Here is a 12,560-nt window from a genome sequence, read left to right on the forward strand (position 1 = left end):
GTTCTAGACTGAGCAGACACAGGGCATGCATGTGCCAGGGGTGCTGCAGGTGCCAGGCCAGACCACCAGCAGGCAGACCTCCCCACCACAATCAGAAGTCCTGACAGAGCCTTATTGGCTATCCCCTTTGTCTGCTCATACTATTCTGTAGTGATTGTGTGCGGGACATGGCCTGCTGAATGTACATTCCACCCAATGAAATACAAACACTCAGATATTGCAGACAAAGTAAAATTTATTGAGACAGACAGAAATGCACCTACTCAGGACTACAGTTAAGCATTTACTATTAACCAAAGAGTTGTGTTCACATTCCAGATAAGTCTACGTGGAAAAGCATTCAGAATTTACTAGGTTTTTGCTACATCACTATTTCATCTACAATAGGGACAACAAACTGACACTCAGGATTTGATGGGCTCTCATTACAATGCTATACATTTAACAGGAACAAACATCAGTGACTTTGAGAAAAAGTTATAAAAAGACCAAAACCACCCACTGTAGAACGGGCTCTTGGATATTACTGTACAGCGTGGTCAAGGTAACAAGAAGAAAAAAATGTGAGTGGCATCCTGGGATGAGCAGGGGGACAGACCTGGACAGACACGTTGTCATTTGCTGCTGTGGGTAAGAAAATGGGCGTAAAGGAGGAGAAACAGATACAAAATCTCCAACTCAGTATTAAGGTATTCTCATGCCTAGAATATTGGTAGAAACAAGAATACATTCATATGGCAAATAACTAACCATGGTGGAACAAAATTCTGGGATTTAAGTTGGATACCAAGGAAATTGTATTAAAAGAGCTGTTCATGGAATAAGAATAAAACTGTTCATTAAGAACTTTTCAAAAGTGAATTAGTGAGGATTCAGCTTATTACCTGTATCAAATGAGGAAGTGGTTTATTACAGTATTTTTATAATCAGTATTTTATGTGTACTTGGTCACTATACAAGTGACTTCTTGTCACTGGTACAAGTGGACTTTTTGGAGGACTATTTCCAAGAAGAAGAAAGCAAACATTCTACTTCTAAGGATAAGGTAACTCATTATAATCTTTAGTACTCATGGAAAGTATTAAAGATCTTTTAAAAAATCGAATGCTGTCATGTCAAAGTGAGGCATGAAAAGTATTATTAATGTGGCTCCATCGATTTGGGGGTTCCAATCTGAGGAGGGCTTTTTATTTAATATTTTAATGAATCAAAATATCTTCTTAGAATGTCTCTGAAAATGGCATCTCATTACCTTACTGGGAACTGTCTATTGAGCACTCTTCTCCATCATTAAGTTAATGCTAAGGATCTTTAAGTGTCATCTTAATTTGATACTTGTCATAAGATAATTAGGCAAATTAAAATCAGTGGTTCACCCTGTTCCTAGAAGTTTTTCTAAGTGAAATCAATTTTTCAATTTTAATTTGTTCTCTTGTACATTTTCCTAAGCTCAAAGGAGATAGTAACAATGGTTTTCTTTGATGATCTAAAGTGAGATTTTACAATGTTGTGATTTTTAATATACTTCATAGTAATTTTATTGCAATTAAACACCTGTTTTCTAAATTATCTCAGTTTTGTTCAAGAGAGGAAAAAAAATATTGAAACAAAGGTGATGGAGTTGAGATCCCAAAACAGAGTTTGCCTATGGTCTGTCTTCCTATGGGGAAAGTAAGTACAAAACCTCAGGGTTATTTACGAAGCCAAAGGACTTTGCTATATCAAGTAGTTCATTTCCTATCTAAGACCAACTATAGGTATGATGCCACTGTATTCAGCCAATGCTGACTGGATTGGAACATGCTAATTTAAGGTGAGTTGGTACATCTAAATGGTCAATTTGGGATGGGGGATTGGTCAGCTGCCACTATGATCATGTTTTGGCTGAACATATTTCTTGCTTGAGTTTATGTGGCTTTCGTGTGGACAGGCTGAAGTTCATGGGGAAGGCAAGAGATAGATATGTGGGCCAGAGAGCCTTGCTTGGGTGGCTGATTCTGATTAGGACACCCTGGTAGATGAAAACCAGCAGTGGACAGGAGCTTATAGACTGGTACTGAAGGAAATGGGAGAACTTCAGAGACTACTGTTTGGTACTTGTATCTGGGCCAGCTTGATAGGGAGAGAAATCCTAAGGAATGTAGAGATGATGACCCTACCAAATTTGGAACTAGACTCCAATGAGTTTAGTTAAAACAAACACTATGGTGAAGAACTTTCTTCATTAGTATCTTGTCACTTGGGGGAGTGAGAGGGGGACAGAATTTGCTCTTAAAAACCCAGGGTTTGCTTCCATGTGTTATTATGATGTTCTTTGTAGGCCTCCATTTGGGATTGAGTGGTTAAAAAAAAAAATCTGTACAGCTTTTGTGCCCTTATCATGATTTGTCAGTAGAAAGGGAGTAAAAGCAAAACATTGAGTTCAGAATTAGAAATTTTCTTCTTTTAAGGAACACCATGGTACTTTCTCAGAGAACAGGAGATATGTGTGCATGCCTTAGAAAAAGCCCTTGAGTAGGTAAGGAAGGAAGGAACCTATGGCAGACAGGATTGCTGCAGCCAAGGGGGCTTCAAGCAGAAATGAAAGAGATGGCTTGTGAAGCTGCCCGTGTCGTGTGGGAGTCGCATGGCTTCTGCAAGAAAAGTGATTTAGGCAGACGGAGGTTTTTTCTCAATCAGAGGCTTTCAGTAACTCTGCTGATGCACAGAGAAGAGACTTCCTCAGCCTGCAGGCTACAAGAGCCAACTGTTAGTGCAAAAAAGGACTTTAATACAAATTTCTTATTCCAGAAATTTTGTTCCAGGTCTGGACAAGCCGATAAATTCATCATTGTTTTTCAAGTGAGTTTTTAAGATACCCAAACACTTTTTCTGAGAGGTATGGGTGTGTGTGCAAGGCACACACACACAGTCTTTCTGTACATGCATGCATATTTATGCATGTACAGGGAAGTATCCAGACACCAATTTTTAATAAAATGAATTCCCCAAAGGGAGTCTTGACTGAATTAAGGCTGTTGTTTATAGGAAGCCAGATATAATGATGTGAAAAAAACTAATTTTTAATAATAATCACCGGCAGTAACGGGGGCAGGGGGAAAAGGTACAGTGTGGTGTATTTTTTTTTTTCTTTTTCACGACATCTACAGGACACAAGAGAAGCACTTAGACACTGTAAGGCTGGGAACCATGCTGTAATAACCACCAGTGTGGGTAATCAAAAAGGGTCTTTGACATTTAAGAGGGTGGGGGCTCCCTGCACTGTCAGAATTCCACGTAAATCACATGCTTGTTGGAAAAATCTCACAGAAAGGAAGGAGGCTCTAATTAAGCCAACCACTTCCCTATCCAAAAAATAAACAACAACAACAAAAAAAAACACAACACCTTTTCTCCCATACAAACATATGCAAAATCAGAATCCTCTGGGAACAAGCAGTTGTATTCCAAACCTTAGGTCGGGTATAGAGAGTAACAATGGAGAAGAGACCTTGGTGCCTTGGAGTCTTAGATACAAATGCAGGAATAGGAAGTGACTTGCAATTTTGTGCAAAACTTGTGTCCTCTTTCTTGTGGGCACTACCATATGTACCCGACCTCATCCTCTTTGTCGTCATCCTCGTCCTCATCATCCTCTGTCACGGCTCGGGTGTGCACCCTCAGCTTCCCCTCTTTGTCCTTTGGTCCCAGCTCCCGTTCATATTCTAGGTCATCCAGCAGGACCACGGAGCCACCACTGCCAAAATCCCCTGAGGTTTCCTGCTCCTCTTCTGAAAGATTAAAAAAAGCATTGAGGTTAGTTTCCACTTATACCTCATGACCCACGTCAGGGGTTCCTTTGCCTGAATTGTAGGGTAAAACCAAGCAGTTCACTTTCTGAAAACAGAAACATCCCTGCCCCACTGAGGTGAGTCTTCAGGGCATAGATTACAAACTTTGTTCTCGTAAGAGCCCTAGAATTCTTGAGATGCTCCTACCTTCCCAGGAGGTTTACAACCCTAAATGAGAAGTGAAGGCAGCCTAAGTCGCTCTTTGTCTGCAGCATTTCTGTCTCTCTTCTCTGGTCATAGTGAGTTCCTGCCACTTGCCAAGCTAGCTACACGTGAGCTCATGTGATTTCAGGGTTACTATGTCTCTATTATAAACTTAATGCATACTGGAGTTACCTCTCAACATTCTTCTGCAGAGATCCTTATGCAGTGAGGACCCACAGGCCACCCAGGTCATTGTGGGGCTCATGCAGGAGGCCTTACTCACCACAGCTCACAGCACCCTGTTTCCTGGAGCCAGCCAACTCATTCCCATATTTGTCCACACACCAGCACTGCCCCGTGCTGCCGTGGCACTGTGTGGCTTTGTAATAGCCTTCCTCATTACACCGAGGTATGAAGGCCCCTGGGGGAACAAAAGGTGCAACTTTAATCAGAGACATGCAGAGATACTCAGGGTTAATGCCCGTCAACACAGGGAAGAGGGCTCACATGTCAGAATATCTGCTGCAGGGTCAGCAGCAGAGGATGGGGATGGTTGGCTATTAGTCAAAATTACAGGGCCCTTAACCTTTAGAGGCCCAAACGCAATGAGCTCTAAGGATGTCAGTGTTTAAACGGGAATGATAATAGCTATCATGTATTGAATACTTCTATTCTGGGTACTGACCTAAATCATGCTTACATATGTATGTGTATATATACATATATTTGCAGAATCTCTTATTCCCACAACTCTAAGAGATACGTACCATCATTACCTTTTAATATGAAACTGATGTCTAGGAAAATTAAGTAATCTTCCCAAGGCATCTGCTAGTAAATATCAAGTCCAGCATTACCAATACTTTGCCCAACCACATAAAGTGACTCTGTGAAATTGTTATAAAACTTTCTATACGCATTAACTACTGCACTTGGTGCTGACTAGTAACAAATGTTCTATGAACAACACCAGTCTGTGGATCATATGGTTCCAAGCTATTCCTTGTCACTGTCTTCTAGCCTCTAAGAAAGAGGTAATTAATAATAGCTAAGTGCTTTACTTGCAGTATTTCATCAAGCCATGCCAATATCACCATAAGGTGTTGCTATTACTATCTGCCTGTTTGCAGGCAAAAAAAAAAAGTGATAAACTGGAGTTAATTTGCCCAATCTTAAGCAAAATTCCTTCTTTGATTAGTTCTAATTTTTCACTTTAAATCTTGAATGGGTACTACTGTTATTACATTTTTAATGTGAGAAAATCGTATGGTTTTTATGCTTTATATACTTTTAACAAGATGGATTACTAGTGGCACAAATTTACAAGTATGTTACTAAGTGATTGATATGGTTTGGCTGTGTCCCCACCCAAATCTCATCTTGAATTGTAGCTCTCATAATTCCCACGTGTTGTGGGAGGGACCCTGTGGGAGGTAATTGAATAGGAGGTAATTGAATCATGGGGGCGAGTTTTTCCCATGCTGTTCTCATGATAGTGAATAAGTCTCACAAGATCTGATAGCTTTGTAAAGGGCAGTTCCTCTGCACACGCTCTCTTTCCTTCCGCCATGATTGTGAGGCCTCCCCAGCCATGTGGAACTGTGAGTCCATTAAACCTCTCTTTCTTTACCCAGTCTCAGGTCTATTTCTTCATAGCAGTGTGAAAATGGACTAATACAGTGATTGAGGCATATAATTTTGTTTTGGTGTTTTCTGCATTGTTTCTTTTGAAGTTCCTAATTCATAAAATGATTCAGATATGCTCTAGAGATTTTTTATAAAATGAGAATCTCTCTTTTGAAGAATTTGCCCATAAAAATATCTTGAGCCTGGTGCCCATTTTGAGGGATGAAAGTAGCATTTTGATTAATTTCCTGGTTTTGATTTACCTGGGTCTTCTGTTATCAAAATTTGGTAACTGATAGTATCCATTTCAACTAGGTTTTCATAATTGTTATAAATTGACTTATAGCAGTGGTTCTCAAAGTGAGGTTCCAGGACAAGCAGCAGTGGCACTACATGGAAAACCCTTAGAAATGCAAGTTCTTGGGCCCCACCTGAGACTTAGAGAGTGGGGCTCAGCAGTCTGTTCATTTATTTAATCCTCCAGCTAATTCTGGTATATACTAAAGTTTGAGAACCACAAGTTTACAGTATTCACCTATAACTGAGCTTATATCCCACTTTTAAATTCATGACACTATTTGAGCCTTTTCTTCATGTTGTCAATTTCATTTGTTCAGAAAACTATCTCTGATATGGTATTTTAATATTTTTACTTCACTGTTGCCTGCTTTCATCTTATTCACTTTGTGTTGTTCCTATAGTTTAAGCTACATCTAGTTAATTTTATTTTGATCTTTTTTTATAAATGCATTTGACGCTATGAAGTTTCACTTAGTTGCTTCCCATGTATTTGGTACACCATGCTTTCATTTTCTTTCATTTCTAGATATTTTGTAGATTTTACTTTCTTCATCTTTGATCAATTTTTATTCATGAAACCAAATGTATGGGGGTTTAGTAATCTCATATTTTACTTCTATTGGTATTGTGTTGTGGCCGGTAAGTTTGATCTGTGATCATTTATTTGAAATTTGTTTGAAATTTGTTTTGTTTTGTGGTACGGTCTGTGGCAGATGTTTGAAAGACTACATTCAATGCCTAGATTCAGGAATACATATATAAGCATGAATGCTAACAAATCTTAGTCTACTTGAACTGTAGGTTTCAGGAAGTGGTATGTCAAAGTTTCTGAAGACCACTGTGGCTATAATTCGCCCTTACAGTTCTATTCCATTTTAAGTTATGAGTATAGTCATGAGCCACATAATGATGTTTTAGTCAACAATAGACTGTATATGTGACAATGGTTCCATAACATTATAACACCATATTTTCACTATGCCTTTTCTATGTTTAGATGTAACACAATGGGAATTATTTTTATAATTGCCTGTAGTATTCAGTACGATAAAATGGTGTACAGGTTTATACCTAGGAGCAATAGGCTATACCATCTAGGTTTGTGTGAGTATACTCTATGATGTTTACACAATGACAAAGTCACCTAATGACACATTTCTCAGAACCTATCCCTGTCATTAAGCAAGGCATGTCTATACAGCAACTGATGGCATAATAGGGTAAAAGGGATATTTCAGCAAGATGATTGCATTATAAAAAACAGATTTGCTTTGTCAGATATTAATGTTGTTTAAAAAAGAGTATTTACCCTCATTTAATTTCAACTTTCTGTGGAATTATTTTTGTATAACTCTCCTTTAAAATACTAATCAATAATAATAAATGTGTTTAACTTGTTCACATTTATTGTGATTACAGATATTGTGATTACAGAAATGCTTACTCTTATTTCTGCCACCATATCTGTTTCCTACTTACTAAGTTTTCTTTATACCTTGTCTTTTTTCCATAGGTTTAAAACATATATTCTAATAGTCTTGTGGTTACTCATATTTTCCACAGGGGAACATAGTTTTTCCTAGTAAAATCTACAGTTAATCTATACAGATTTTTTTTTTCCGTGAACAAACTAGAAGCTTAACACATTCTTACCACCTTTTTCTCACTTCTCCCAATTGTCTGGAATTTTAATTCCAGGTTGCCATATAACTCTTTTTATTGGTCTTAGTTAGCAGAATTGTCATTTCTTTTTCATTATTGCATCTGAATAGTTCTTTCTGGGATCATTTGTTTGGTAGAATAAATCCTTTAGTGATATTTAAGTGAGTCTGGGGTTAGTAAGCTGACTGAATCTTAGATGGTTTCAGAGTACCTCTGTCATCACACTTGAATGATCACTAGGATAAATTTAAAATTGTAGGTTCATAGTTATTTCCCCTCGGCACTTTGAAGATACTGATTCTCATTGTACTGTGGGTAATCTTTATTTATAATAGTTTTTAGTTTTGGTTTTCCTTACAGGGTAGGTGTGTTTCTTGATAGTGTGCATCTTCTATGGAAGAATTCTTCCTCTTTGTGTAACCTGTAACCTGGGTGGTAACACCATCTACATCAGCCTCCTGAAAACAGAGGTTCCTGCCTTCCACTGTAGCTTTCTATGCCCTAATTTAATTTCTGATTTTGTGAGTGTGCTTACATTTTCAAATTTGCCTTTTAGTTAGTGGAACAATCCCAGAATAAAAGTGTGGCATGGGAGGGACAGATTTCTCCTATTTTGAACCAAGACTTCAACCCAGACCCAGCTGACTCTAGGGTCTAGTCTAGAACATGCTACTCACCAGGCTATACCAAGATGATCATATTCTCAGAGATTAAATGAGACCATGGAACACCATATCTATCACTTAGGAAAGGCTGCTGATGCCACAGTTAGAGGCTTAGTGGTATCCACCCTCTCATTAACGAGTGTATGCCATTGCATGTTGCATGCTATCAGTTTTCAAAGAGCAGTAGATAGAAAAGAAAATGTAGATGCTGTCAGTAGCCCAAAAAGAGATTTGTGAACAGATTCTCAATCAAGGACTGCAAAGAAAGTGAACATGTAGAGAGCTGGCTCCTCCTTGGACCAAAAAAAAAAAAAAAAAATGGGCTGAGGCCCTGGGTTGGTAAGAAGCAGGTGCTGCTCTAAATCTACAATGCAATAATTATAGCTGATAATAATTTGTTGATTGCTTTATTTATTTGACTCTGTATACCCCTGACTACATAAAGAATTTGTAAGCAAATGGCATTTTTTCTGAGTCAGCTGGAGTAATCTCCATATGTGGGAAATGTGATAAAGCAAGCTTTAAAACAAAATGGGGTTTATTTTAACAGAAAGGTAGGCATTTCATTCATGTGCACTGGGGTAAATGAGACATCTTATCACAGGTGACCCTTACCAATGAGGCAATGTATGTTTTAATAAACAGCAATGTACTAATTCTACAACTACCTGCGGATCATAGGTACGTCACTCAAAATAATATCCCACAGGGAGAAATGAGATCAATAAACACAAGTCTTTGCACTAGAAAAACCTATGGAGGAGGGATCCAGCCACTTTGCCTTCAGACAAGAAATATATCTTTATGTCCTTTTACTCAGCAGAAGAATGTAGGCCTAAAGAGCTCAAAATCCTGACAACTTTGGGGAAGTCTACATGCATTTTGAAATAACTCAAAAAATCCTAAGAGAAGAAAATCACCGGAATTCATAGACTGCCTACATTTGACAATCTGCAAGAAAACTTGCCCATTTCCTTCTCTATTCATTTCCTTCAAATGAATAGAGAAACTGAAATGGCAGGCTGCTTGGGGAATGCATCTGCCTCTGAATGCTTCACAGGAATTATTCTGTATCACTGTGTGGCAGCTGACACCTCTTTTTTTAAAAGCAAGGAAAGCAAAGCAGGCTCCTCCTTTCTTCAGCAAACCGGTGAGAATGGCCAGTGTTTCTATGACAAATGCCAGGACTTCCTCCACGTGCTGGAGAAAGTCAGGCTTGGAGCTAAAGGGGACACTTTGAGAGGCCTGCAAGTTGTGCATGTTAGGGGAACACACATTCACTCAACCCACTTGCTTCCGTGGTGTCCAAACAGCCTGCATACTTTCCTGGAGGGATTAGGTGAAGGTAGAAATAGGCTTAAGCACATACATGTCATTCAACCCTGTCTGATAAATTCTGAAGAGAGTACGGCTTATCTGCCTCCTTCAACAGACAATCCTATCTGGGGAATGGAGGAAATGCTATAATTTTTAGACCTTATAGTTTGAGCACTTGAAAGCACCATTCAATGATCTTACTTAGAAAAAGCCAAGATTTGTTTTAGCCTAAGATCAGGGAGGAGTTAGCAATGGGGAAGGTGCTGGACTTCAGCCCTGGCTGACCTCTCTTCCTGCCGAAGGAACACACAGCAGTTTTCAACCAGCCAGTCCTCTGTTTATGTCCAGCTGCCTGGAAGAGCTCTGCCTGGGGTAAAACAAGGCATTTCTTTCATGAAACACTAGCCCTAATTGAATAACCATTGCCATGCTGATCATTACAAGGGACATGGCTGGCTTAATTAGTTGTTTAAATGAGTGGCAAGAAATTGTACTTACCCAACAGGCTTTTCCCCTTACTCAGCTTCTGAATTCTGTTCATTTCATTCTGGCAAGGGAGACCTAAAAAATAATTTCTGAAAGTCAGCTTCCAGATGGTATGGAGTATAATCTCTAATGATTGACTTCACTCTTGATGTGAAATGTAGACAATGACACACCTGGGAGTGGAATTGTTCCATATGCTGTTACTATGCAACAAAACAAATTTGGGCCATTAGTGTTACTAGTTAAAAAACAAACCTCATACCACAATGCACTTAAAATAGTATTTGGGGGCCACTTGCATTGTATAGAAATTTTTCTTTCTAGTACCAACTCAAGCAAATACTAAGTATCTAATAGGTGGTGTTAATAGGTGGTGTAATGGACTTTTTCCTTTCTATCAGGAAGCAAGTAATCAGCCAAGGCTTATTAGTGGGGAAGTGTTCTGAATCCACAGACGAACTAACCAGAGGTGACAAATACTTATATAGCCTAGGTTTTCCTGTAGGAAAGGATGGATAGGAATGGTTACTTCAGACCTCACTACCCCCAGGAAAGTAAAACAGGCTTTGAGAGACAACTATGAAAATACAGAAGAGATCTGGAGAGGCAGTGATGAGACTTTGTATCTAGGCTCTGCCACCTCCTAGCTGAATTCACCTGTCCCAGCCTCTGGGTCCTCAGCGGCAAAATGCATGTCATAGAAAAGAAGTTAGTTTCATTCTAAGCAAAATGAAAAGTGACCTCATTCATTCTTCAGAGTTTTACCATGATTGCCTTTGCAGACCTCGTGGCTCTGGGAGTTCTGCTATTTGTTCATGGTTCTGTCCTTGGCAGAGGAGTTCTGGTTCTCTGAGTTCTTATCTTTGGCTGATACTGCCTCTTTCTGCAGGCCCCACACTTGCATATAAAGTATCTAAGCAACCATTTACAACTCTTACCCTGTAGACTGCACAATGCTACCTGGTCTTGCTGCTTGTTCCAAGACAGAAACTGCTTGTAAAATACATTTTGTTGACTTCTTGTTTTAAGATGCTTTCAGAGTAAAGGAGAAACAAATTTCATCTGGATTATAAAAGGTAGCATTTCCTGGATGCTGTGCCACAGGAAGGGGTTCTGGCTTTCAGCAACTGCAAGAGTAAGGGCAGTCTATCCAGAGATGTCCCATGTGGCCAGGTGACCAGCTCTGGCACTGTTACCTCCAGGCAAGCATTAACACATAGGCTCTGTGTTGTAAGGAAACCATGCTAAAAATCACACGTTACAATACGAACTCAAACCTAAAACTATCACTAATCTTAATGCTGAGAATCACTACAAGTATTTACACTACTAAAATTTTTAAATGGCTATTATCTTAACATTGATTTTAGGTACGAAAAATGAGGTATAAAAATTGAAAATGAAGAGAAAAATTATCACTATTTGCAGACGATATGATTGCACACCTGAAAAATCTAAGCAAACCGACCAGAATAACTTATAAACAAAGCAAGATTTTAGTAAGGTGGTTGGGAACAAAATTAATGTTGAAACCACCAGGGAGGGAATATAGTGCAAAAAAACACCTATTTCAGTTACAATGGTAGCAATAATAAATACAAGGGAAGTATAATAATTGTTAGAACAAAATTTCAAAATTAACACCATGGGTTGATAGATCCTGTTCTAAAACAAAATGGTTCCATATTATACAGCTATTGATTTTTATTTGATTAATTTTTCCTGATACTTAAAAATTACCAATAGGAATTGTTTTTAATTGGATAAACTGATGCTAAAGTTCACACAGGGAAAGAAACATACTAATATCCAGGAAAATTCTAGAAAAACAGTAATGGCAGCAAAGGACTCTTCTAGCAGTTAGTAAAACATATTGTAAAACAACTGTGATTTAAAAGTCTAAAACTGATTTATTTTATATATATTATATATTATATATATATTTATTATATATATATATTATATATAACATATATTTATTATATATATTATATATATATTATATATAATATATATATATTATATATATATAGCAACTGGATGACCATCTCCAGGGAGGCTGGGAGCCTACTTGACTGTGTAATACACAATCTAGACTGATACAGAATTTAAGTGAACAGCAAAAAACAAAAAGTGAGAAATACCTGTCTAAGCTTTATGGCTTCTTAGAAGCCACAAAATACAGAGAAGCTTGGCTATCTTAAAATTTCTCCATAACAAAAATGCATGAACTGTAATTTGGGAAAAAATATTTACAATCCCTATGACCAGAAAAGTTCCAATTTCCTTAAAAAACAAACACACAAGAACCTGATAGAAAAAATATACAAAGAACATATAGACATTTCCAGAATGTTTCATATGTACAGATGTTCAACTTAACTCATAAATCAAGAAGCTTGGTAACGCCATAGAGAATAGGTATTCTCATATATCTTTGGTGAAAGTAAAAATTGTTACCACCTCTTTGGAGGTGAGGTCAATTGCTCAAATTTTAAAAGGCACATGCCTTTTGACTAGTAATTTTAAG

At 38.1% G+C, this 12,560-nt stretch overlaps 1 protein-coding gene across 1 annotated transcript in view; it reads right to left on the bottom strand.

Annotated features, from left to right (window-relative positions):
* Positions 1 to 217: 217 nt before the first annotated feature.
* SPOCK1 (SPARC (osteonectin), cwcv and kazal like domains proteoglycan 1) overlaps positions 218 to 12,560 on the bottom strand; it is a 525,708-nt gene continuing 513,365 nt past the window's right edge. Inside the window, exons 9-11 of the mRNA XM_019027018.4 lie at positions 10,043 to 10,105; positions 4,258 to 4,395; positions 218 to 3,770 (exon numbers count right to left, since the gene is read on the bottom strand). Of these exons, the coding sequence (XP_018882563.2) occupies positions 3,580 to 3,770; positions 4,258 to 4,395; positions 10,043 to 10,105 (392 nt within the window). The 3' untranslated portion in view covers positions 218 to 3,579. The remainder of the gene's footprint in view (positions 3,771 to 4,257; positions 4,396 to 10,042; positions 10,106 to 12,560) is intronic.

Source organism: Gorilla gorilla, chromosome 4, assembly GCF_029281585.2.
Source record: "Gorilla gorilla gorilla isolate KB3781 chromosome 4, NHGRI_mGorGor1-v2.1_pri, whole genome shotgun sequence".
NCBI lineage: Eukaryota > Metazoa > Chordata > Mammalia > Primates > Hominidae > Gorilla > Gorilla gorilla.